Source organism: Triticum dicoccoides, chromosome 2A, assembly GCF_002162155.2.
Source record: "Triticum dicoccoides isolate Atlit2015 ecotype Zavitan chromosome 2A, WEW_v2.0, whole genome shotgun sequence".
NCBI classification, from domain to species: domain Eukaryota; kingdom Viridiplantae; phylum Streptophyta; class Magnoliopsida; order Poales; family Poaceae; genus Triticum; species Triticum dicoccoides.
The window spans coordinates 773,433,133-773,461,036 of record NC_041382.1 but is presented as its reverse complement, the minus strand read 5'-3'; the positions used below and the strand labels follow the sequence as shown (position 1 = coordinate 773,461,036).

General features: G+C 50.0%; 1 protein-coding gene and 1 pseudogene across 1 annotated transcript; one reads left to right on the top strand and one right to left on the bottom strand.

Moving 5' to 3' along the window:
• The first annotated feature begins 5,856 nt into the window (after window positions 1-5,856).
• Window positions 5,857-7,187, top strand: LOC119357194 (probable CCR4-associated factor 1 homolog 11). The gene has a single exon (XM_037624184.1). The coding sequence runs from the start codon at window positions 6,009-6,011 to the stop codon at window positions 6,975-6,977; it is 969 nt and encodes a 322-aa protein (XP_037480081.1). The 5' UTR covers window positions 5,857-6,008; the 3' UTR covers window positions 6,978-7,187.
• Window positions 7,188-26,609: 19,422 nt separating this feature from the next.
• LOC119352453 lies at window positions 26,610-27,698 on the bottom strand (annotated as a pseudogene).
• Window positions 27,699-27,904: the final 206 nt, after the last annotated feature.

Below are 27,904 nucleotides of genomic sequence, written 5' to 3'. Positions count from 1 at the left end.
TCTTGGAACATCTTATATGTTCCGTGGCGTTTCAAAAAACGTCTTTGAAGCCCCGATTCTAAGCCGTAAAGCATGGTGCACTTAACTATCAAGTAATCATCATACCGAGCTTTGCCAGACGTTCATAACGTCTGCATATGCTCCTGCAATAGGTCTGTCACCTAGAGGTGCATCAAGGACATAATTCTTCTGTGCAGCAATGAGGATAATCCTCAGATCACGGATCCAATCCGCATCATTGCTACTAACATCTTTCAACTTAGTTTTTCTCTAGGAACATATCAAAAAAATAGGGAGCTAAACGCGAGCTATTGATCTACAACATAGATATGCTAATACTACCAGGACTATGTTCATGATAAATTAAAGTTCAATTAATCATATTACTTAAGAACTCCCACTTAGATAGACATCCCTCTAATCCTCTAAGTGATCACGTGATCCAAATCAACTAAACCATGTCCGATCATTACGTGAGATGGAGTAGTTTCAATGGTGAACATCACTATGTTGATCATATATACTATATGATCCACGCTCGACCTTTCGGTCTTAGTGTTCTGAGGCCATATCTGCATATGCTAGGCTCGTCAAGTTTAACCTGAGTATTTCGCGTGTGCAACTATTTTGCACCCGTTGTATTTGAAGGTAGAGCCTATCACACCCGATCATCACGTGATGTCTTAGCACGAAGAACTTTCGCAACGGTGCATACTCAGGGAGAACACTTATACCTTGATAATTTAGTGAGAGATCATCTTATAACGATATCGTCAATCAAAGAAAGATAAGATGCATAAAAGATAAACATCACATGCAATCAATATAAGTGATATGATATGGCCATTATCATCTTGTGCTTGTGATCTTCATCTCCGAAGCACCGTAATGATCACCATTTTCGCCGGCGCGACACTTTGATCTCCATCGTAGCATCGTTGTCGTCTGGCCAACTTATGCTTCTACGACTATCGCTACCGCTTAGTGATAAAGTAAAGCATTACAGGGCGATTGCATTGCATACAATAAAGCGACAACCATATGGCCCCTACCAGTTGCCGATAACTCGATTACAAAACATTATCATCTCATACAATAAAATATAGCATCATGCCTTGACCATATCACATCACAACATGCCCTGCAAAAACAAGTTAGACGCCCTCTACTTTGTTGTTGCAAGTTTTACGTGGCTGCCACGGACTGAGCAAGAACCGTGCTGACCTATGCATCAAAACCACAACAATAGTTCATCAAGTTAATGTTGTTTTAAACTTCTCAAGGACCGGGCGTAGCCACACTTGGTTCAACTAAAGTTGGAGAAACTGACACCTGTCAGCCACCTATGTGCAAAGCACATCGGTAGAACCAGTCTCGCGTAAGCGTACGCGTAATGTCGGTCCAGGCCGCTTCATCCAACAATACCGTCGAACGAAAGTATGACATGCTGGTAAGCAGTATGACTTATATCGCCCACAACTCACTTGTGTTCTACTCGTGCATATAAGATCTACGCATAAAACCAGGCTCTGACACCACTGTTGGGGAACGTAGTAATTTCAAAAATTTCCTACGCACACGCAAGATCATGGTGATGCATAGCAACGAGAGGGGAGAGTGTGTCCACGTACCCTCGTAGACCGAAAGCGGAAGCGTTCAGCACAACGCAGTTGATGTAGTCGTACATCTTCACGATCCGACCGATCCAAGCACCGAACGTACGACACCTCCGAGTTCAGCACACGTTCAGCTCGATGACGTCCCGCGAACTCCGATCCAGCAGAGCTTCACGAGAGAGTTCCGTCAGCAAGACGGTGTGGTGACGGTGATGATGATGCTACCGATGCAAGGCTTCGCCTAAGCACCGCTACGATATGATCGAGGTGGAATAAGGTGGAGGGGGCCACCGCACACGGCTAAGAGATCAAGAGATCAATTGTTGTGTCTAGAGGTGCCCCATGCCCCCGTATATAAAGGAGGGAGGGAGAGGCCGGCCCTAGAGGGGGCGCGCCAAGTGTGGGGAGTCCTGCTAGGACTCCCAAGTCCTAGTAGGATTCCCCTTTCCTTTCTGGAGTAGGAGAGAAGGAAAGTGGGGGAGAGGGAGAGGAAAAGAGGGCTGCACCCCTTGTCCAATTTGGACCAGAGGGGGGGCGCACCTTCTTCCTTTTGGCCTCTCTCCTTTATTCCCGTATGGCCCAATAAGGCCCAATACTTCTCCTGGTGAATTCCCGTAACTCCCCGATACTCCGAAAATACCTGAATCACTCGGCACCTTTCCGATGTCCGAATATAGTCGTCCAATATATCGATATTTACATCTCGACCATTTCGAGACTCCTCGTCATGTCCCCGATCTCATCCGGGACTCTGAACTACCTTTGGTACATCAAATCACATAAACTCATAATACAATCGTCACTGAAACTTTAAGCGTGCGGACCCTACGGGTTCGAGAACTATGTAGACATGACCGAGACACGTCTCCGGCCAATAACCAATAGAGAAACCTTGATGCTCATATTGGCTCTCACATATTCTAAGAAGATCTTTATCGGTCAAACCGCACAACAACATACGTTGTTCCCTTTGTCATCGGTATGTTACTTGCCCGAGATTCGATCGTCGGTATCTCAATATCTAGTTCAATATCATTACTGGCAAGTCTCTTTACTCGTTCCGCAATACATCATCTCGCAACCAACTCATTATTCACAATGCTTGCAAGGCTTATAGTGATGTGCATTACCGAGAGGGCCCAGCCTAATCTCGAAATATGCCAACCCAACAAGTACCTTTGGAGACACCTGTAGAGCACCTTTATAATCACTCAGTTACGTTGTGACGTTTGGTAGCACACAAAGTGTTTATCCGATAAACGGGAGTTGCATAATCTCATAGTCATAGGAACATGTATAAGTCATGAAGAAAGCAATAGCAACATACTAAACGATCTACTGCTAAGCTAGAGGAATGGGTCAAGTCAATCACATCATTCTCCTAATGATGTGATCCCGTCAATCAAATGACAACTCATGTCCATGGCTAGGAAACTCAACCATCTTTGATCAACGAGCTAGTCAAGTAGAGGCATACTAGTGACACTATGTTTGTCTATGTATTCACACATGTATTATATTTCCGGTTAATACAATTCTAGCATGAATAATAAACATTTATCATGATATAACAAAATAAATAATAACTTTATTATTGCCTCTAGGGCATATTTCCTTCAGAATTGTGAGTAGTTACGTTTGTTCCTGAGGACATGGGAGAAGTCTTGCTATAAGTAGTCATGTGAATTTGGTATTCGTTCGATATTTTGATGAGATGTACGTTGTTTCTCCTCTAGTGGTGTCATGTGAACATCGACTACATGACACTTCGCCATTGTATGGGCCTAGAGGAAGGCATTAGGGAGTAATAAGTAGATGATGGGTTGCTAGAGTGACAGAAGCTTAAACCCTAGTTTATGAGTTGCTTCGTAAGGGGCTGATTTGGATCCATATGTTTCATGCTATGGTTAGGTTTACCTAAATACTTCTTTTCTAGTTGCGGATGCTTGCAATAGGGGTTAATCATAAATGGGATACTTGTCCAAGGAAGGACAGCACCCAAGTACCGAACGCGAATCATATGAACGTGATGTAAACTAGCTTGACGATAATTCCCGTGTGTCCTCAGGAGCGGTTTCCTTTATATAAGAGTTTGTCCGGACTTGTCCTTTGTTACAAAAAGGATTGGGCCATCTTGCTACACCTTATTTACTTTTATTACTTGTTGCCGATTCTAAATTACCTTATCACAAAACTATGTGTTACTGATAATTTCAGTTCTTGCAGAGAATACCTTACTGAAAACCGCTTGTCATTTCCTTCTGCTCCTCGTTGGGTTCGACACTCTTACTTATCGAAAGGACTACGATAGATCCCCTATATAGTTGTGGGTCATCAGCTAGCGTTACACTTCAACAATCCTTTCCTATTGATGCAGGAGCGTTCTAAGTAAAACACTGCAGAATTTCAGAAGACCGCTTTACGTGTCAAAATAAAGCACCGAGTGTCATATTTTTGTGCGACAAATGTCGCTGCGTACACCACGTGGACAAGCACATGTATCCCTTTACAAAGATAGACACTACCGACCAAACTAGATAAGGGCTAGCGTTAAATTTCAATAATATATTCTCAATAATGCGAGGGTGTTATGAGTAAAACACCGCATAATTTTAGAAAACGCTTTACGTGTCAAAATAGAAAACCAAACGTCATATTTGCGTTTAACAAGTGTCCATGCGTACTCCACGTGGAAAAGCGCATATATCCCTTCACAAAGATAGACACCACCGACTAAACAAGATAAGGGCTAGCGTTAAACTTCAACAATCCTTTCCTATTAATGTAGGAGCGTTATGAGTAAAACACTGCGGAATTTTAGAAGACCGCTTTACGTGTCAAAATAGAGCATCGAGTGTCATATTTTCATGCGACAAGTGTCACTGCGTACTCCACGTGGACACGTACATATATCCCTTCACGAAGAAAGACACCATCGACCAAACTAGATAAGGTCTGGCGTTAAATCTGAACAATCTTTCCCTATTAATGCAAGGGCATTACAAGTACAACACCGTGTAATTTCAGAAACCCCCTTTACGTGTCAGAATAAAAAACCGAGCGCCATATTTTCGTACGGCAAGTGTCCCAATTGTACTCCACGTGGACAAGTACATGTATCCCTTCACGTAGAACGACAACACGGAGTACACCGACCAAACCAGATAAGTGTTTGCGTTAAAGTCCAACAATCTTTTCCCATTGAAAACAAGAGCGTTGCGAGTAAAACCGTGCGAAATTCCGGAAGATGGCATTACCTTACATGTTAAAATACAAAACCTAGTGCCATATTTTAGTGTAGACCGAGTCCACCTCGATTGAATTCTATCCGGATACATAGATACATAGTGAGACGACCAAGAAAAAGAAGAGAAATACAAGCGTTAAATTCCAACACCGACCAAACTAGATAAGGGCTGGCGTTAAATTTCAACAATCTTTCCCATTAATGTGACATCGTTTCGAGTAAAACATTGCTTTGTTTTTTAAAACCGCTTTATGTGACAAGCGTCATATTTTTGTGCGACAAGTGTCCTTGCATACTCCACATGGACATGCCCATCTATCCTTTTACGAAGATAGACACCACCGACCAAACTAGATAATGGTCGGCGACATGGCGTTAAATCTCTCCAATCTTTTCCCAGTAATGCAAGGGCGTTACGAGTAGAACACTGGGTAATTTCAGAAAACCGCTTTACGTGTCAGAATAGAAAACCGAGCACTATATTTTCGTGTGGCAAGTGTCCCAATGTGTACTCCACGTGGACAATTACATGTATCCCTTCATGAAGAACGACACCACCGAGTACCGACCAAAGCAGATAAGTGTTTGTGTTAAAGCCCAACAATCTTCTCCCATTAAAAGCGAGAGCGTTGCGAGTAAAACCCTGCGTAATTCCGGAAGGCGGCATTACATAACATCACGTGTTAAAATACAAAACCTAGTGCCATAGTTTAGTACAGACGGAGTCCACCTTTCTTGAATCCCATCCAGATACATACATAGATACATAGCCAGACTACCAGAAAAAGAAGGGAAATATAATACCTTCCTCGTCTGGTCAGACTTGACACGCTTGGAGCAACAATGATTGGCAAATCGCGCACGCCATAAACGCGCTGTCACCCCGCGCATCCGCCGTCCGTTCCACCGTGCACGAATCTCGGCGCGCACCCGCCGCCTTCTCCTTCCTTTCGCAGCGCCCGGCTGGAATCCCCATCCCCGAATCCCACCCTATAAAACCCTCGCCGTCGTCGCCCCAATCCCCCAAATCCAACTCCGACTACAGCAAAGAAGATCCATCGATCGATCGATCTTGGAGCCCGGCGCACCGCCACTCGATCCGATCACATACAGCGAAGAAAGATTAAACCGCCGCCGCCGCCGCGATGAAGTTGCAGACGGAGGCCGCCGCCGCCGGGGGGGAGGGGAGGCTGATGATCCGGCAGGTGTGGGCGAACAACGTGGAGTCGGAGTTCCAGGCGATCCGGCAGGTGGCGGAGCGGTTCCCGTACGTGTCCATGGACACGGAGTTCCCGGGCGTGATCCACTGCCCCAGCAAGCACCACGCGACGCTGACCCCGTCGGAGCGGTACGCGGCGCTCAAGGCGAACGTGGACGCGCTCCACCTCATCCAGGTGGGCCTGGCGTTCGCGGCGTCCCCCGACGCGGCGCCGGCGGTGGCGTTCGAGATCAACCTGCGCGAGTTCGACCCGCGCGTGCACCGCCACAACCCCAGCTCGGTGGCCTTGCTGGCGGGCCACGGGCTGGACTTCGCGAAGCAGCGGAGGCAGGGCGTGGACGCGCGCGTGTTGGCGGCGCTGCTCATGTCGTCGGGGCTGGTGTGCTCCGGTGGCGCGACGTGGGTGACGTTCCACTCGGCCTACGACTTCGGGTACCTGGTGAAGCTGCTCATGGGGCGCAAGCTGCCGCGCACGCTGCCCGAGTTCCTGGGCCTGGTGCGCGTCTTCTTCGGCGACCAGGTGTACGACGCGCGGCACGTCATGGACAGCTGCGCCGGGCTCTACGGCGGGCTGGACGCCCTGGCGGCGCAGCTGGGCGTGCGGCGCGCCGCGGGGATGTCCCACCAGGCGGGGTCGGACGCCGCGCTCACCTGGGACGTCTTCCGCCGCATCCGGGAGGTCTACTTCGCCGGCGGCAGCAGGAGGCAGGGCCAGGGCGTCGGCAGCTTCGCCGGCGTGCTCTACGGGCTGGAGCTGGAGCTCCACCTTGCCGCGCCCCTCGCCCCCGCACCCGCCGCCGACAACGTCAACAGGAACAATAAGAACAAGTGCGGCAACGGCAACGGCGCCGGCGGGCGAGGCAACAACAGGCGGGCCGTGGCGGCGCTGAGATGAACCGACCCGACCCGACCCGACCCGACCGATGATTAGTTGTGGAGCGGTTAACCTTGCGTTAATTGCTTATGATCTTCCGAGCCGATCCGATCCGATAGCTTAGCTCGTTCCTTTTCTGCGTGTTCTTTCTCTCTGTACATAGAGCTAGCGGTTTAATCCGTGATGGTCTGATGGGCAATAATAACATGTCTTCGTTCGTTGGTTTATTAACAATTCCGTGTGTTGCATTCATAATCGTCGGACATTTGGTTTGGAGAATTGGGGAATGGCGATGGAATTCCTCAGCCGCAGAGGAGCAGAGGAGAAAACAGAGCAGGTTACTCTGGTTCGCATCGCCGGCGTTGGATTCGAAATGGGCGTCGGATCGGCACCCACACTTGAGAGTTGGGACCTCCACCTCCACTGTGGTGGAGCAGCCGGCCGCGTGCGTGGACCTGGCGTTTGACCGGCACACACTAGCTAGTACAGTAGCAATGGAAGAAGAAGAAGAAGTCGCGAGGGTGGTTGGGTTTGAACGCGTGGGGGGAAAGGAAAGAAGCCAACAGCAACAGCAGGGGGGAGAAGAATCGCAGCAGCAGGCAGAATTCCACTACGACGACAAGCGCGTCTGAACTGGACACACAAAGTTGCATTGCAGGCCGACGACTCCACGGTGGTTTCTTCCTTGGTCAACACACTGCATTTCCAGCTCATAGCCTAGTAAGAGCGTCTCCCAGCAAATTTATAAAACTAGGAGATGTAGAATTTACATCATCAAAAGGTGCATTCTACATCTTCTATATTAAAAAAAGAGGTAACTCTAACGGATAATGTACATCGATGATATAAAAGTGCAACTCCAATATAGTATGATACAAATTGGAGATGTAAAAATAGAAACGGGGTGGCGGCTGGGCGGCGGCGGCGGGGGCTGTGCGTGTGTGCGGCGATCAAGGAGCGTTGGAGCGGCTAAGATGGTGAACCGGGGCGGCGGCGTCGAGGGAGCTTCAGGGTGGACAGCGGCTTTGCTTGGGGGCGACGGCCGAGGACCAACGAGGCGGCGGGGATGGCGAATCGGGGCGGCGATACGAGGCAAGGAGCAGCGGAGGGGTGGCAGGGGTGGTTGACGGCCGGATCAGGCGGCAACGTGGTGCAGTGAGTGAGCGGCGTGGCGGGGGGACACACTCAAATCGGCGGTCCTTGGCGGGCGGCGGGGATGGACGAACGGGCGACGACGGTAACAATTCCGGCCAGAATTGTCGGCGACGGAGGCGGACGGGCGTCAGTCAAACAGGGGAATGAAAATGAAGGCGGCTGGCACACGACCGGCTGTTTTACATCTCTTGGAGGTGCAGATGTAATTTGTTTTTACATCTACATCATCTGTTGGGATGGGTTTTTTAGCCTGGAAAAATGAAAAGGTTAGTTATTTTTACATCTACATTATCTATTGGTGAGAGCATCTACAACCTAATCCTAAGGTCGGGCAAGCGTCTTCGCTCTAAAAAAGAGCATCTACTATCGTACCTAGCAAATTCGCCCACCCAAACGTCCGCAAACGCTCCCGATTAGTGTTTGAGCGTGTCTGTTTTGAGGCCTTATTTGTTCGTTCATGCATTCATAGTCCTCATTTTTCTTCTCGTATGTCCAATCACTTGCATGTGATTGGTAGAGATGAAGATGGAAAAAGAGAAATGGTGGTTTCGGATGAGCCGCGTCCTACAAGGTGGATTGACCGGGCGCGTCCACGCGCCTTCATTTAGTCTGGTCACCGACCTGACGCGTTCATGGACATTTGAGGAGGTTCCTTATAGATGCTCTAATCTCTTCGTTTTCTTTTTTACTTACGCTTGTTTGACCAAGTTTGTACATAAAATTATTAACATGCACAATACAAAATCAATATATCCATTGTGAAATATATTTTTATATTATATTTATTTGACACTGTACATGTTGACATTTTTTATATAAATTTGGTCGAACTTTAGCAAGTTTCACTTCAAACAACCTAATACACAGAGTAAAAAGAAACAAAGGGAGTACCACTAGCGGTCATCTGGAGTAGCAACAGAGCTGACCCACTCAGGAAAACGCCCCGGGTCACTCTTCGTCTATAACTTTGGGTGAGAACCCTAGTCGTCGGAAAGTCAACCCGCATGAATCCCTTCCCCTTGTCACCGTGTGGGCTTTGTCTGACGGAGATGGTGGAGGGGGGCCTTCCCTTCCCACTCGTGAGGCAGGTTGCGTGGGGCATCTTTGCACATCGGTGGGCGAGGCGATGCGGCGTCGAGTCGGTGCTGGTCAATGCAACTAGATGGCACGGTGGTGTGCACGCTCGTCATTGGTGCATGGCCATGGGCGTCGGGCGGGAGCTATGGCCAAACATGTCCGGTGCATTGCGGGCTAGTGACCGGATGTCGTCACTCCCGCGGCGAGTTCAGCGTATATCCGCACGGAGTGGTGGGCCTGGAGGAAACAGTGGAGTGCACATGGTGGCCGACGCGGGATGGTTGCGGTAGTACAAGGGCGGTCGCGGATGTGCCTGTTCTGGGTTGTTTTTAGCCCTGCGAGGTGCAGATTTGACAGAGGACTTGCCCTTACAATGGCGGCTGTCGGAAGGTAGTGGCGTTCGGTGCATGTGGGTGGTGTGCTAGCGCCGGAGAGCGCGATCAGACGAAGATCCATAGGTAGCAGAACCCAATCTGGGCGGAACCAGTCCAGGAGCCGTCATGGGTGGGGCGACCGTATTCGCAGGAGGCTCTCCCGCGCCCCACGTGACGACCACCGCGAGAGTACCCGGGGTGGCTGCGACGGCGACCGCGATGGGCGGCAGGGAGGCCGTGATGGGCGTCGCCACACCACGGGTGACCCTGCTGCCATCCCTCTGGTGGGCTCTGGCTCCTCATGTGTTGTTGCTGCTCTGGCCGTCGAGCATGTGCCTATGGTACCTATGGTGGATGCTGCTGTGCGTGGGCGAAGCCTGGCAAGGCTGCCCTCCCCCGCTACTTCCAGGTTGCGGTCCAGGGATGCTCTCATGCCGCCGTCTTCGCCCCCCTTGTCGCCTACGTCGGTTTTGCGGACGCCCCCACCCTCCAAGCGCAATGAGTCCCGGGCTGTGCTGCAGAGCTTCCATGAGTTAAGCCTGGCGCTCATCGACTTCTGCTCACCAACGATCCTGTAGCACCCTTTGTTGTCGGCCTCACCACGACGTCCGCCTGGGTTTGATGCCTCCCCCACGCCACCCTTGGTTTGTGCTGGTGAGCCGCAGCGCACGCCCTCTCCTGCCCGACTGCTAGATGATGGACTGCCGACCTGTTTGGAGGGACTGGTGGTGCCTGGCGATGTTGTCGAGCCTCTGGAGCTGCTCTTTCTTGCGCGTCAGCCTGCTCTGTTGCCCTCGCCGTTGTCTGCCTCACCCAGGCAGCCGGCCTCCCCCCCACCCAGGCTGCCTGCGGCCAGATGAAAGACGCTGGAAGGGGTCAGAATCTCCACTAAGGGTGGTCTGTCGCTGCAAAGGACTAGGCCTTCTTCTGGAGCTGTTTTGGCTGCTCCTGCGGCTAAGGTGGCTGAGCGCCTAGTTTGTCGCAACTTTGGCATCACCAAGGATGGAGCTGATGTTACTGAGGCCACTCTGGCTCAATTCATGGAGAAGTTCAAGGAGCAACTGCCCTCAGAAATTATTACAGCAATGAGAGATTTCCTCAAGCTTGATGACAGTGCTACTAAGGAGGCGGAAGATGCCCTGCTTGCCCATGGGGGTGTTGGCGCTATGGACCTGGGAGTGGACCAGGATGAAGCGGGGTCGTAGCTGGCCATCGTTTGAGTTGTTCCTGTGTGTGTTGCTGTAGGGCTAGTTAGTTCCATGTTAGTGCTATTTGCAGCTGTTGACCTGGGGTATGCCCCAGCTTGTATTCGGGTGTGTGCTGGTACTAATGTTGGCCATGGGCCTTGTATCAGGGGTAAAAGCATCAGACTTCAGGTCTGGAAAAATTATGTTTGTGCCGTGGATGGCCTTTGGTCAAATGCGAGGGTCGACTTTGTGTTCCCATGATAATGCAAGCCATCAACACTTTGAGCTGGAACGTCTGCGGATTAAATTGTCCGGACCGGCGGGCCACGGTCAAGGCATCTCTTGACAACACCTCTTGCCACCTAGTTTGCCTCCAGGAGACGAAGCTTGCTTCGGTTGATCAGTTCATTGCTGCCTCCCTCGGTGGTACCCGCCTCTCTGGCTTCGCACAGCGGCCGGCTATCGGCACCAGAGGAGGCATCCTCATGCTGTGGGATGAAAATCTCCTTGACGTGACCAACATAGTTGCTTCGACCTACGGCCTTTCGGCGATGGTGCGTATCCGTGCGTCTGACGTGTGCTTCAAGGCGAGTTCGGTCTATGGACCTACCGACTCATCTTGCAAAGAGGCATTCTTTGCCGAGTTGATCAGTCACAAGCCTTTGTCAGGAATGGTCTGGCTTGCTTTGGGTGATTTCAACCAAATCTACCGAGCCAGGGATAAAAACAAAAGAAACATCAACCGAAGTAGAATTACCCGCTTCCGTGCCGCTCTGCAATCCTGCGAGCTTAAGAAGATCCACCTTCAAAACCGTTGTTTCACTTGGAGCAACGAGAGGGCCAACCCAACTTTGTGCAAGCTTGATTCCTTTTTCTGCAATGCTGATTGGGTTACAACCTTTAATTCCCACGTGCTTCATGCCTTGTGTTCGTCCCTTTCGGACCACTGTCCTCTCCTTCTCGCCAATGACAAGGGTCCCAAGAGACCGCGGACTTTCAGATTTGAGAACTTCTGGGCTTCCCTGCCGGTTTTTGCTGAGATTGCACGCAAGGCATGGGATGAGCATGTGGCCCACTCTGAGCCTTTTCTGGTCCTGCATCACAAGCTCAAGAAAACCGCGTTTCGTCTCATCGAATGGAGCAAGCTGTTCTCCAAGGCCAAAATCCAGCTTCATGCGGCCTTGCTCATCATCCTTCGTCTTGACATTGCCCAGGAGGAGAGGCCCTTGTCTAATGAGGAGCTTGATTTGCGTTCGCGGCTGAAGAGGAGGGTAATCTCCTTGGCGGTCCTCGAGAGAGCTCGAAAGAGCTAATGCGCTAGAATTGCAAACCTCGAGGATGGTGACGCTAACACAAAATTCTTCCACCGCCGCATCAATGCTGGAAGAAGAAAGAACCATATCTGCAGGATCAAGCATGACCTCGGATGGGTAACTGAGCATGTGGCAAAGGAAAAAATCGTCCATGACGACTTCTCCGCTGTCATGAGAAGGGGGGGTTTGAGCAGCAAGGATTTCTGCTGGGATGACCTTCACCTCGAGCAGCATGACTTGCAGGACCTTGATGCTCCCATCACCGAGGAGGAGGTGTGGGCGGCCATCAAGGAGATGCCGGCTGATAAATCTCCTGGGCCAGACGGCTGCACCGGATTATTCTTCAAGAAATGTTGGGGGTTCATTAAACCTGACATCATGAGGGTCATCCAAAACTTCGACTCTCTTCACACTGCCAACCTACAGTGGGTGAACTCTGCCAATGTTGTGCTTTTGCTAAAGAAGGATGGTGCAGAGGAGATAGCTGACTACAAGTCTATTAGTCTCATCCATGCTATCGCCAAAATCATCGCCAAGGTCCTCTCCTTGCGGCTTGCTCCTCGCATGGATGGCCTCGTCTCCAATGCTCAGAGTGCCTTCATCAAAAAGAGGAGTATCCATGACAACTTTATGTACGTGCGGAACATGGCTCGTCGGCTCCACAAGTGCAAGACCCCTGCCCTCCTCTTCAAGCTTGACATTAGAAAGGCTTTTGATTCCGTCAAATGGGAATACATTATGGACCTCTTGCAGCGCTTGGGCTTCCCAAGCAAATTCAGGCCCTCCCATCAGGCATGGCCAAGGGCTTCAGCAAGGGGACCCAATCTCGCCGCTCCTATTTGTCCTCACGATTGACCCGCTTCGTCGAATCCTTGATCTTGCAACACACCGAGGCCTTCTCCGCAAGCTTCGTGGTCGTGGTGCCATGGTGCGAACTTCTTTGTATGCGGATGATGCAGCTGTTTTCCTGGATCCGATCAAGAGGGACATCGAGAACTTCTCTGCTATCTTAAGGAGTTTGGGCGAGGTCACGGGCCTCCACACCAACTTCCACAAAAGTTCTGTTGTGCCCATTCGCTGCAACCACCTTGACTTGGACCATATCCTTCATGGCATGCCGGCTGCAAGAGCTTCTTTCCCTATGAAATATTTGGGACTCCCACTCTCGGTCTGGTAGCTTAGGAAAGTGGATTTCCAATATCTTGAAGACAAAGCGGCTGGAAAGTTGGTAACTTGGGAGGGCCAAAATATTACCACCATCGGCCGTACGACTCTGGTCAAGTCGGTTGTCTCCTCCCAGGCGGTGTACACCATCACGCCTCTCGTTGTGCTGCCGAGCACTTTACGAAACCTCAACAAGATTGAGCGAGCATTTCTGTGGTCTGGCTCGGATAAGACGACGGGTGCCAAATGCAAGGTCAACTGGGAGGTGGTGTGTCGTCCTCGCGAGTATGGTGGCCTTGGGGTACTAAACACTGACAAGTTCGCCCATGCCTTGAGACTAAGATGGCCATGGTTTGAATGGAAGGAGCCCAGCAAGCTTTGGGTGGGGCTTGGTAACCCATGCTCAGAGGAGGACCTGAATTTTTTCTATGCCTCAACCACGATTGCTGTTGGAAATGGTGCCAAAACGCCTTTTTGGGACTCTCCTTGGCTGCTTGGGCGCAAACCCAAGGACATTGCCCCGCTAATCTTCGGTGCCTCCAGGAGAAAGAATTGGAAGGTGCGTGAGGCCCTTAAAGGGAATGCATGGATACTGAAGGTCAAGATTGACATGCCCATCACCGCTGCCATCGTTCACGAGTTCTTCTCTCTTTGGATGCTCGTGAATGAGGTCCACCTTGACGAGCATGCCGAGGATGATATCACCTGGAAGCATTCCAGCGTCGGGATTTACTCGGCATCCTCTGCCTACAAGGATCAATTCCTTGGGTTGATTCTCTCCCCTATGGATTTCATGGTGTGGAAAGCTTGGGCTCCACCCAAAGTTAAATTCTTCTCGTGGCTGGCTCTACAAGACCGGATTTGGACTGCAGACAGGTTGGCCAGGCGCAGCTGGCCCAACTACGGCCTTTGTCAACTTTGCAAAAGGGAGCAAGAGTCTGGCGTCCACCTTTTCTTCAAGTGCCGCTACACTCTTAGGCTTTGGAGGATGCTCATTGACAAGTTGGGACTTGTGCACATGGACACCACCACTTGGCATCTTGCTGGCTCGGTGAAGGAATGGTGGGAGAAGCGAACTGACTTGCAGAATCCCAATAGACGAGCAATGGCCTCTCTCACTATGCTCGTCTCCTGGTCCGTTTGGAATGAGAGGAATGCCAGAGTCTTCCGCCACAAGAGTGCTCCACCGACCATCCTTCTTCAAATGGTCCTCGACGAGGCAAAGCTATGGATCACCGCGGGTGCTAGAAAGCTAGGGGACATTATATTGCGAGAATAATTGTCATGTCGTGCGTTCGGCTCTTGTGACAACTCTATCTTCTCCTTATTTAATATATGGGGCAAATCTTTTGCCTCCGTTTCAAAAAAAAAAATCTGGGTTCTCGACAGCCTGCGGTGGGAGGTCCTTGCTGCATGCTGTGTTGCAAGGGCGAGATGTGCACGGTGGCCGGCGTGTCATGGGGGTGGTAAGGCCGGATGGGCTGGCCGGGTCATAGAGTTGGGCGAGTGAGGCTGTCGGCGAAAGTCGTACGCTGGTTGTGGTTGGTGTCGTCGATGGCAGGACCTACAGGCACCGTCTTTGTTGGAGGCATTGGTGTTGCAATCCCCTGTCCCTACCCAACATGCTTCGGGGAAACCCTATATTCACTCTCCTAGATCAGACGATGACAATGCTATTGTCTTTGCTCGACGCTGTTTTTCCTCTTGAGGACTTGGTCTAGGAGTTGACTCGGCCACAGGGGCTCAGGGCTAACCGCAAGAAAGCGCCTCATCATTAGCAATGACTAATAATAGTCAGTAATTTAGCACCCCCTAAAGTGCTCATTAGTACTAGAGTATAATAACAAGCATTACACACAATTATATGCAGAATTGGAGTAGTAGTCATATTATGGCATGTACAATGCATAGCTTCAAGGTGATGCCTCGCATGCCATGTATGATCGGATATGCCGTAAAATAGGTTCGGATAGGGAAGCGAGATCCTCTCCATGAGGCGGGTGCTTGAAGAGAAAAAGTGTAGCCCGGTGACAAAACCTGAAAAGGTTGGAGTGAAAAGTAGAGATGCATGTATACTAGAGTCTTTATTTTCTATTTTTTAATGAGGTCCACTAATGATAGCTTGCATTGGAGGAAAAAGTTAATATAGATGCGTCAAATTACTTTTTGTCATGAGACATATGTATCCATATGCCATCATTATACATGCCTTATTGTTCCGTCGACCACACGTATGCCGCCAGCGTCTGTTTGGTTGAGAAAAAGCAGCTTGCCGAATCAAAGGGTTTCAGTCACCCATCATCAGCCTTTCTGAATTCAGGGGTGGTGGTGCGTGCTCTTCTCTTCTCCACAGGCCAGGATGGATATGTTTGGTGTTTGTCCAGGATTCTGGAACACGACGGACGCATGCATGCATGATTGATCACGAGGAGTCAATAAACAAAACCAGAAGAAACACGGCCCTCTGATTTGATCGTTGATTAAACCGAGTATACAATTTAACACCACTATCGTTGCAGACTGGAGTAGTACTTGTGTGCACGTCACCGGCCCGATTCCATGGAATCTGGAAGAAAACTGCTTATCAAATCTGCGAGCAGCTGTTTGTCTCGCCTGTCATGTCTCCTTGCTGCTCCTCGGAAACTCAATCCCCAAAACAAGTTTCTCCTGTCGCGGTAGCACTACCCATGCACAAGATTCGGTAGTTAGCTCTAGTTCATCTTTTTTTTTTTTTTGCTCACCACGATTATTTCAATTTCCAGATCGATCAATCGTTTAACTAATTAAATGAGAGACTGTTGAGTTGTATTTTGTGTTGCATGTATATTGGAGTTGTGCCCCATCTCCTAGTCTTGTATGGTTGAGGTCTTCGCTTATAATTATACTCCTCGCCGGAGTATATACGTGCACCAGCACCCCATCAATACGACGTCTATTCTATTGCAAACTTTTCTGTCTACATGGTATCATCTTGGTCGTTCCTCCCATAGGGTTCTCCGCCGCCGCCCCGTGCCGGTGTTTTCGCTCCTCGCCGCGCCCGCACCACCTCCTGTGAATCGTCGCCGACGTCAGTCATACGACCACGATCTATGGCTGCATGCATCAGTCTGATATAGAGGCCGTTGTGATCCTCCTTTTCAAAAAATAAATAAAAATAAAATACAACTGCAATCTGCAGTCTGCAGAGGAGGAAACAGAGAGAGCAGAGCAGGGAGACATCACGGCTGTTGGATTCGAAACGGGCGTCGGCTCGGCAGTAGCTGGGCCTGGGCTTCCGGTGAGGTGGGGAGTGCGTGGACAAGGCAGGGCACACTATGAACTACAGTAGTGCCAGAACAAGTCACGCTAGAGCCTAGAGAGTAGAGTAGGGAGGGAGGTTTGAAGGATGGCGTGGGGGAAAGGGGAAAGAAAAGACCAAGAAGAACCGCAGCAGGCAGGCAGAGCGCGTGTGAACTGGAGTCCGCAATGTAGTAAGTCTTGGTCAACACACTATTTTTCGAGCTGGGAGCCAGACGAGATCAGCACTAGTAGGCTTTCTGACTAGTCCGCTTTGTGCGGACAGATTGATTAGGGCATATCTGAAAACGGATCGCCGAATTTCCGTCTACAAATGTCCACCAACATTGTTCGTCTGGACATACAGTCGGCCGGGTGGAGGAGTCCAACCAGAATCAACAAATGTTCGCATGAAATTGGGACGGAAGGAATTCAGCAAGTTTTTCAATATAAGTATTAACTACTGATTTAGTACTTGCGCACAATTAGAGAATTTCAGTACAGCAGTATTATTGTTCCGTCGACCAGCGTCTGTTTGATCGATAAAAGGAGAGGCAGCTTGCCGAATCAAAGGGTTTCGCAGGCTTTTTCTTTCATTCAGATTCAGGGGTTCGTGCGTGTACTCTTCTCGACAGGATGTTTGTATTTTTTTTTTCAGGCCTCTGGAACACGACCCATAATGAAGAACGAGTTATTATTAAACAAAACCAGAAGAAACACACTCTGATTTGATCGAATGATTAAACCGAGTATACAATTTAGCACAAGTATCGTTGCGGACCACTAGTGTGCACGTCACCGAATTCCAGCGAATCTGAAAGAAAATTATCAACTGTCTCCTTCTCGTCCTTGGAAACTCAAACCCCAAAAACAAGTTTGTCCTGTCGCATTAGCATTACCAATGAAAAAGATTCGGTAGCTAGGCGAGCCCGTTCTAGCTCCTTTTTCCTTTGTCGACACATTATTTCAGTTTTCAAGTCGGTCAAGTCAACCAGAGACGAAAGTTGTGAACCAACCAAACAGTTGTGTTCCCTCTTGAGTTGTGATCTTCCCAAAAAAACACAGGTCCTCACATACACTTACACATACAATTATATATACAAACACATGCACACACATTTTATCCTTATGTGTGAGAACTAGGTCGTAGCCTAGTGGCAAAGGGCACAGTGGTGCACCCTTAATGCCTATGGATCTTTATTTTTATCCTTATGAGTACCTTCGTATGCAGAGTACAAATGATACGTGGTGCCTTTTCATAGGCTAGATGGATCTCCGGACCGCCGCAAAGTTCCATTTGTTTGTCTTTAGTTTGCAGGAAAATTGACGTTCAGACACGTTGGCGGGTCCATGCAGAACCGTATTGAATGACAAACTACGTCCGGACATTTACGACGCAACCAAACGACCGCACTAGACGGATGCATTGGATACGGAGGCCGCCTATGCTTCTCCACACGACCAAACGACCACACCAACACCGAGCGATCTGCACCGACACCTCTACATCGAGCCGACCCTTTTCGTATGGACATCAAGATGTACATCAGGTCTAGAGAAAGAAAAAGAAACATCTTCATCGAGGACATCTACGAGAAATGACAACAACATGCACCAACCACACGCCAGGCCGGTGTCGAAGGATGTGCAATTTTTCATTGACTTCTCAGGTACGACACGGCGTTGACGCTTTGTCGTCATAAGGGACGCCTTCAAGCGATGCATTATCATCGACATGCCGCTGCAACACCATCGTCGACACTTTATCGCCAAGATCTTCATCAATGTGGTGTTTACCAACATCTTTGTCAACGCATCACAGCCACCTCGTCCACAAGTTGGACACATAGCGTCCTCTGATAGTCATTTTCGTAAGACGCGACTTTGTCGATGGCAATGACCGCGCTACGACGACGTCATTCATAACAGCACGACTGTATTGACACAGCGCCACTACAGTGTCAACACTTTCACGACCACACCGTCCTAGCAAAATCGATATGTGCTCGATGGGTTTTCTCAGATCCTGGCAAAACCTGCGTTCTCATCATTGACGACACCGTCTGACGTCAATGCGCATTTTTTTTGCGCCTCAGGCTTTGTGCGGCTTAATCATCCATGACGATGTTTGACGTGTTTTTGCACTTCCTGCTTTCAGAAAATCTAAGTTTAATTTTAGTTTCTTTTTCAGTGCAAGTTATACACATCTATGATCGGGTGTACATGCACATACATATACGCAATAGGCAATCCTCGATTCGGCTGTACGTGCATGCATGCACTTTGAGTTTTGCTCACGTTACTAACTAATGTATACTTGCACTAGATACTCGGTGGTATAGTCTTACATACATGCAGGCTTACACTTTGGAAGGCCAAATCCACGTCTATACCATGCACGCGTGAGATAACTTATAGATATATACATAACTCTCTTTGAGTACCCGTATACGCGTATTTATACATCTCCGAATACCCGCATATTTACGCAACCAAAAAAGGAGAAGGGTAAGCAATACACGGGAGAAGATATTTGGTATGTATGTGGGGTTTTGTTTTTGCAGAAGTATGCGCCAAGAAAAATAATGAAGGGATAAGCAACGAAGGTAGATGGATTAGTTGCAGTCCATATCCCGTCCAAGAATATCGGCAACAGCCGAACGGCCGTGGGCCTTGCTGCGCGTCGCCATCCATCTAGCCACCGTGCTTCCTATATATACAGATACAAAGCACGACCGGCAGAAGGGGTCACGCACGGGGAGAGGACGACGGCCAGAGAGGAAGGCATCGAGAGACACGCAGGAGGAGACGCGCCCGTGCGGCAGCGTCGATGGAGTTGGCATCTTGCCGGAGGAGACGTACATAAAAGATGCTGCTGCGGCGCCGCCGGGGCCGATCAGACGACGAGAACGGCAACGCCCGGCAGGAGGACGACTCGGAAGCTGCCCGATCTTGGCCGGCGCATCGGCAGTGGCAACGACACCCTCATCACCCTCTTTCTTTTCTTTGTCGTTGTTTTACCAGGGCTCACGGCACGGCCAGAGGGGGGAGATCCAGCCTACGAACACATCTCACGCACCAAAGCAAAGCAAGAGGCAGCCGGCGAAACCACGTGGAAGAAGACGCCCCCGTGGCGGCGGCGTCAACGACGAGACGCGCCCATCAAGCAATGACCTTTATGTTATCATCTATTTTGCAGGATGGCTAAGGACGCTAGGGGAGGGAGAAGCCAACACCAGAACCTCACACACGCAATGCAGAAACACCTGAAGAGCTCGGCGGTGATGGCAAGACGCGAGGGCACTGGCAACTCACACGTGGCCTGATCGAAGGACGCGAAGGTCGGTGTGAGACGCTCGCGGTAGCGCCATACCGGAGGCGTCGCCGACCGTGACGGAGAAGGAAGGAAAGAGATCACGCGGGGGGCAATACTCGTAGCTCTCGTAGGCAGGAGAAGCGAACCCTCGCAGGAGAGAGAGGCGCAAACACACATATAGGAGGAGCCCACGAAGCGGGGATGTGTCCTGATGGCAGCGTCTCGTAGATCGGAGGACGCGCCCATGGCAGCAGCGCATGCGTCAAGAGGGACGCAGCGACGACTACGGCAAGGACGTCACAATAATCTTTTTTTTTTCTATGCGTTGTCAGCTATTTTGCAGAAATCCAGGCAACAAAGGAACCGGGGAGGGAGACACCGCAAGGCCGCCGCCATTCACCAACACACAGATCCATCCATTCACCAACGCACACATTCATCCATCAGTAGATCTATCCATATTCACCAACGCACACATCCATCCATCACGTAGCACACATCCATCCATCACGTAGCACACATCCATCCATCATCCATCTACGCGCCCAGTACTCACGCCCGCACACCTTCTGTATCCAGAAATCGCATCTCATCCATCATCTATCCACGCACATTCAGGTACAGTGCAGGCAGCCGTGAGACGACGCACGCACGCAGATCGCATCAGGGAAACCACGGTTCATGCAAGCACACAAGGCCGGTGGCGACGCACGGACCGTCCACAACGACTACATGGAGATGAAGCTGATGTTTCCAGAGGATCACGATGCACATGTTACAACGAACAGGACACCGGTGCACAGGTCCATGGTGTTCCAATCGCGGTGCACAGGTTTGGTGTCTTGCTTACCGGATGAGACGGCGGGGCGGAGCCGGAGCTCGGTCATGACGCGGCCCAAGACTCGCTTCCCCCTTCATGGCGTACAGATCTTTGGTCGAATCAAAGTTTGCAGCGACATAGTACAAGACCGGTCCCTCCTTCGAGAGGTGCACCTACCGTGGCGAACAGGTTCATGGCGTTCCTATCGCGGTGCACAGGTTTGGTGTCTTGCTTCCCGGATGAAACGGTGGGGCGGAGCCGGAGCTCGGTGATGACGCGGCCTGGGACTTGCTTCCCCCTTCATGGCGTACAGATCTCTGGTCAAACCAAAGTTTGCAGCGACACAGTACAAGGCTGGTCCCTCCTTCGAGAGGCGCACCTACCGTGACGAACAGGTCCTTGGCGTACAGGTCCACGGCATCGACGGCGTACAGGTCACCCTTTGGCGTAGCACCAGCCCAAGGCGACGCGGCCTCTACAACGCTACCTTTCCACGGCATCGTGAGGCGGCCCCCTTTGTCTTGGCGGACTGCCGAATACTCGGCGTCTAGCCGAGACAAGGTGCCAACCACCCCGGCCACGCCCATGTGAGCGTGTGTTAGTGTTTACACTGACGCCGGTCTCCCCAAACCAGTACTCCCGCAAGGTGTAGCCCCTCGCACACCCTGATGAAGTAACCGGTCGTCGAGAAGTCTAAGCTGAGCATGACCCATGCTACCCCAGCACCAACTACTCTAACGCCGCCAAGACCGACGAGGCACGACGGCGAGGGCGGGCGCGGCCACCGCTAAGGCCACACTACATACGGCGCGTGTACTGACGAGGACACGGGCTCTGCCGTCGCCCATACACACCACCATCATCATGCATGGAGAACGCGAAGCGAAGACGATGAAGACGACCACACGGCTTAATTGGAGGTATCCCGTGGAGCAACCCGCGGGAGTAATTAACCGGGAGCCTTCCGAGGTCCCGGGAACCAGGAGACCGCAATCGCCACAGTCAGGCCGGCCGCGCGCACTTTTTGTTTATGGGATCTTGTCATTTTGTTTCTCCAAAGAGATTAATGAAATACTTGTTTCCCGTACCCTTTTCTTTGTGTACTATGGTACACTGGCACACCCGCAAATTTTCTTTTCTTCTTTCCCTGGCGCAAGAGAGAAATATGCTCCCCTTCCCTTCTCGCGAAGTCCTTAGATATTTTTCTCGTGTCAAACAGACGACTTACACTACCGACCACAACTACCTTGATCACGGCTACATCACCATGATCTGCTACCACGACATCAACATATAGGGCTACTTGTACAGTTACTTATCGACAGCAATTTCAGTGAACAACGTCCACGTCGTCACTAGCGTACTCATGGGCGCGCCGGATGTGGATAGAAAGGACCCACCCGTGAGGTTCATTCAGACCCAGTCCAGTTGCGAACCAACGGACGTTCCTCGTAGTCGTAGTCCCAAGCCGAGCCAGCACCGTTGTTTTTCCGGCCGGGCAATTGTCCGTCGGCAGGATGCAGGAATCATACGGCTACGTAACGTGCCGACAGCCGAGAAGATGGGTGGTCGAGAGAGCTGCACGACTCCATCGTCTCCGGTGAACTTGGCCGGGTGGAGCCACTGGCGTACGTACGTGCGACGCGCCGAACCTCGATGTGCTGGCCGGAGGGTGGAGACCGATCGGACGAGTCGTCAGCCAAGCAGACGCGGTCACCACACCAGCCCGTGCGTGCGTGCACTGCCAGTGCACGGTGCCGCCTGGAGAGTCTGCACGCGTCGCCTCCGTCCTCAAGTCACACGAGGTGGCCGCGGTGAAGAGACGACGGATCGAACTCACGCGTCGGCGTCACTCGCTCCTCCCGTGAGTGCGCTCAACTATTCCTTGGCGAGCGGCTGGGCCGGGCCGGGCCTCCGTGGTTGACCCGACCGCTGAAATAACTGATTGATTAATCCACGCCGGCGCGCGTTCCTTCCGCGAGTCGCCGGTCTGCTCTTCTCTCCTCTCCTCGGGCGCTCCTGCACCGGCACGGTTGGTGGCCGGCCCGTCAGACAGCGACGGACTAGTCTATAATTATTCGGTCAGTTCGTTATTCGTGTCTATCTAACCACTAGGCCACTACGAGTCGAGTAGATATTATTACAAGATAATAACCGCCCTAGTGTTGATCCGAATCTTGACGGCTCTGCTTCGTCCCGTGCAAATTGGATAGGCTCTGCTTGCTGCCAAAGTGCCGGCCGGCGGCCTCACAACAGAAGAAAGAAGAAGAAGCTTCCAAGAATAAACTCGATCAAGGAAGTGTCATTGTCCAACTCGAAAATAAAAATGGTGTTATTGTCACCCTGTAACAGTTACGCACGCACAAAGCATGCACTGAAACTGAAGCTCAAACGCTGGCGGTTACGTAGACGTAGTACTACTCTACAACATCCTGCTCATTGGTGATGAGCAGATCACACTACGACAGCAAGACGTTCTCTACGATCGATTTGGTCGCGTCTCTCCCTCTGTCTACGCGCACCCCTAGGTACTATATTTTGACGACAGACATGCAGGCATACGGCATACACACGTTCATGTGGTGGAAAAGACAACATTTTTTTTAAATCCACGTCTTGACTCTCATTCCCTTTTTTATTGCGGGACAATCAAGCCGGCGGGCCAATTCTTAACAATTTCCTAGAGGTACACAGGCTGCTTTCACCTCGTCCGTACGTGCACCTCTCTAAATTCAGAATACCAATCTGTATGACCACGAGAGAGAGGCAGAGTTTTTTTTGACACGAAGAGAGAGAGAGAGAGAGAGAGAGAGAGAGAGAGAGAGAGAGAGTTAATTGCACAAAATTGCTCTACTATAATTAGGGCTGGGAGCGTGAAGCTACTGTCGTTGAACATGGACATCGCCTGGACGTGCAGTTTTTTTTTTAGACAAACCTGAACGTGTAGATCTGGAGTCCTTTGAGCTTTGCATGGGGGGCCAGGCCAAAACGTCCAATCGTTCCATCCCTGCCATGCCAATGTCAGGCCTACCTGAAAAAAAAGTGAGGCCTCCTTTGATTCATAGAATTGAAAAAATTATAGGAATAGGAAAGTCATGGGAAATGAGATGATATGCATCTCAAATCCTATGCATAGAAATAGAAAATGAGATGCCCTTTGATTCACACCATAGGATTTTTTCCATTGAGTCTAGGCTAATGTTTATTTTCCTATGAAATGTGGAGGATAGGAAGAATTCCTCCATAGAAATAGGATTTCATTCCTACAAACCAAAGAGCTATAAAGGAATTTTTCTTATAGAAATTCTATCCTATGAAAATCCTACAAAATTCCTTCAAACCAAAGGAGGCCTGAAACACTGAACAAGTAGTCGTCGTCGTTACATCAAATTTGGTCTTCAAAAACCTACTGCAGCTACATTGATTCCCCACCTCTTCACTGCCACGAAAAACAACAGCATTGCACGTTTCTACACGAATGACTTGGTCGATTTGCCCCATCCCATCGCCATCGGGTGGCCAGACCAAAATCAGCAGCGGCACATTTGGATTTCAGCTACATTTTCTCCCATGGCTTGGCTTGTCGATCGAGTGCATGCATGCGCGAAAGATGCCCCTTTCCTTGTGGAATGCACTGCACTGCAGTTCATGTGGATGGCGGGACGCCAACACATGTCGACACAATTCCAGTACTCGTACGGCGAAATTAGGCGGCGATCCGATCAGATCGGGCTCTGTTTGTCTGCAAGCATGTGTGGAGTGGTGATCGACGCCACTGTTTGCATGGTGTGTTGGTGGCGGCCAACAGTGATCCATCTCTAACAGTGGCATGCATTCATGCATGCAGATCTCAAGCCGATCGAGTGATCCAGCAACGACGACCTTTCACCTCACCGCTGGTCGCAGTAGTGTTGGTGCCGCAGAGGTGATATTTGGAGGGCGTACTCACGTCCTGATAGCTCAGCTACTGTAGACGTACGTACGTATACCAGCTGAAAAGCATGTATAATACCGCTACTAGTACTAGTATTATACATGGCCTATTGGCCTGACCAAGTAAGCGGAGTCATTGCCTCTATGCTGACAGATTGAGGCTGCTGTTGGCCAACATGGAACGAAATCGATGGATTGATCGTCAGTGAGCTTTCTTAAGTGCCACAATTCCATTCAGTGCACATCGATGTCTATTGATGATAGCCCAGAGGCATTAGCCACGCGTACGTGCATGACTGCATGCAGTTTGTTGTCTGGTGATCAGAGAAGGAGGCATCTATCAGCGAAATTCAGTGGGACATTTGATTTTCAGCACGCAGCAGGTCCATGATCACTGGACTAGCTTGTTGTCAGGTAGGTACACACAAGATAGATATCGATCTGCACTGAACGGCGAGACGCCAAAACACGTACTACATAACAAAAATCATCAGCTCGTTTCTATGTGCGCGCAGATGCAGTGCAGCAGCTGGATGCAGCAATCGATGGACGCCACTGTGTCCGTGTTGCGCGGTGGTGGTGGCCTGAATCCAGAGCCCTTCCAGACACTCCAAACTTGCGATCGCTCTAACAGTAGCATCAAGATAGCCAGTGAGCAACGACCTTTCAGCTCACCGCCCGTGTAAGGCGCGCGCGTCTACGTCATGGAGCAGCAACGCCTACGATAGCGACGACGAAACAATACTGTCCAAGCAACGTCGTGTCTTGGACATGTTCGTTGTTGTCCAGCAATGACGGAGAAACTATGCCCAAGGTTCTTCGTGTCCAGCAATGTTCGCAGGTAATTGCATAGATCAAAACTTCGATCTATGCATATGCAGTTACTAGCGAACCTGATCATTCGCGTTGAGAAATCCACAAGCAGTCAAATCAAAGGAAGTAAGGAACCGGTCCACCCGTGTAGGCATACCATTGGTCTTATACGGTTTTGCTATCTGCTGGTGTGATTTTATATGTGTGTGTGTGTGTTATTGGTGTTGGCTATGTGCATCCTAACTAGTAACTATGCAGAGGCCGAGTGTATGCTTATGGTGTTTTGTATACCCTTGATGCTTCATTATGAATTAATAAAGAACGACCTTTTTCGGAAAAGAAAGATAACAAGATAGCAAGCCAGAAACTGCATAGATCGTCATATGCTGCAATATGAACCGCTGGAGTTAGTAGCCCGCTCGCTGTGTCAGTAAACAGCAAGGCGTCGATCGAGCGCCAGGATCAAAGGTTTCAGTGCAAAGGTCACCGACCACCGTCAGAGATACATACATGGGATGTACATACACTCGTGTACTAGTTTCACAGGACAAAACTCAGAATTCTGACCGACCGTGTGAATTTAACACAACCTATGTAGAAGAATAGCATTTATACGAGATCGCAGATTAGGTGCACCCGCGACGGTTTCCAAGTTCCAACAGAAAAATCGTGCTCATACTAGCAGATCCAGTTCGAAATATGAGGATAACATAATTCGAAATTCATAGCAAGAGACTATCTCAGCCCACCCAAACCTTTGCTATGTTACAATGAAGAAAAAGGACGGAAAAGAGGTGATATCTTCACTTCCAAAGTCGGTCAGAATAAACAAGTTCTCTTGTGCAATGAGGAACTCGCCCAAACTCATGTGATCCAAAAGCAACAGAAAAAACAATGGATGATTCAGCATTGAAGCTTAGCTTTTAACTGGGCAAAAAGAACTAGAGAGTTGCAAGCAGCAAACAAGACAACAAGAACATCAGCAGAGCTTCACAATAGATTGAACAGTTGAAGTCCTTACTACTAACTACTAAGTACTAAATAATATTGGAAAATAGAAAACATAGGCGATCCATGCCGAATCAATCCCATTCTACTTGCATTATAGTCATAGATAGATGCCATTTTTTTGGCCAAGGCACACGTGCAACCATACAAAGAGAACTAAGTTGAAGCATGCTTATATACTAAACTAACTTATGTGCGATGATCGTGAACCAAACTACTAAATGGTCATGATAATATCCTTGGCCGCTTTCATTATATCCGGCAGTAGCCTAGCAACCAGCTCTTTGAGGACAGATGGACAACTGGTTTTCAGATGCTCGTAGCCATCACTTGCAATCATCGCCTCCAAAATGGTGGGAGAAGCGAGGAACTGTAGACAAGCTTCCTTGAGTCCAGTACAACTATGCTGCTCAGCTAATGCCAAACTGGTTGCCACCATGTTCCTATCAATGTGGTTGCATAACTTGTGCTCACATATCAGTTTTAGCCTCTCGACGTTGTACCTATCCGCTGCCACGAGGAGATGGCTAGTCGTTGTCACATCTAAACGTGCTTTACTTGGGTTGCTATCGATCTCAAGAGGAGGCAGCGAGTCGGTGTATATGAAATAGAGCAAGGACTTGAACACAACAGCTTCCATCTCATGGATTTCAATCGGACTGCCGAGTTTCTCCTTCATGGCGCCGAGGAGCTCCGCCTTGAACACGGATGACCTAGCAGCGAGCACAGGACTATGAGCCATGAACTTCTGACCACCGACATGAAAGGTCACGTCGGCTCCATCCATGCTCTCTAGAGGTCGCCGAAATGCCGGTGCAAGTTGCTTGGCGGAACCACAACAAATTGATGACCCATTGTTTTTTCAACAAGAGTATTCTTGATGACAGTTATATCAAACACCACGTTGAAACAGTCATCTATTACATACATCTCAACAGCATGCAGCGCGCTCAAAGAGGCCGCGAATGGAGGAACCTTTGAGTGGGAATCATATATGTCAAGATTGAATAGCTGCAAATCGTTTACAACTATAAACGATCGGATTTTCACCTTCACACTCATACTATCTGAATCAAGAACCAGGTGAACAACCATGTAGTAATCACCATCTTCTGCCAAGTCACCGTTTGGGTAAAACCTTACAACCCAGTTATGCCCTCCGGCACTGAAAGGTGGAGAAGTGACACACTCGATCGCCGCACTTGAGTAGCCTCTTTGCACTTGAGTATCCATATAGCTTCAACACGTAGGACCTCCCTTCATATTCAGCTACAGCAGCAGCTGAAAGCTTGCACTGATCTGCCATCCTGGAGGCCGGCTAGGTGGATGATACGAGTCGGGACTCGGGATTGTGGGTCGATCTCCCGTCAAAAAAACCCTGGACCCAGATGGAGGGCCGGGGATGAGTCTCCGGAGCGAAGCGGGTCGACTGACGACTGAGACGTGAAGTGATTTCGGATGCCACGGTGGGTCGGAGAGGTGCACCGCTGCCTCCGCTCGCTGTCGTCTGCT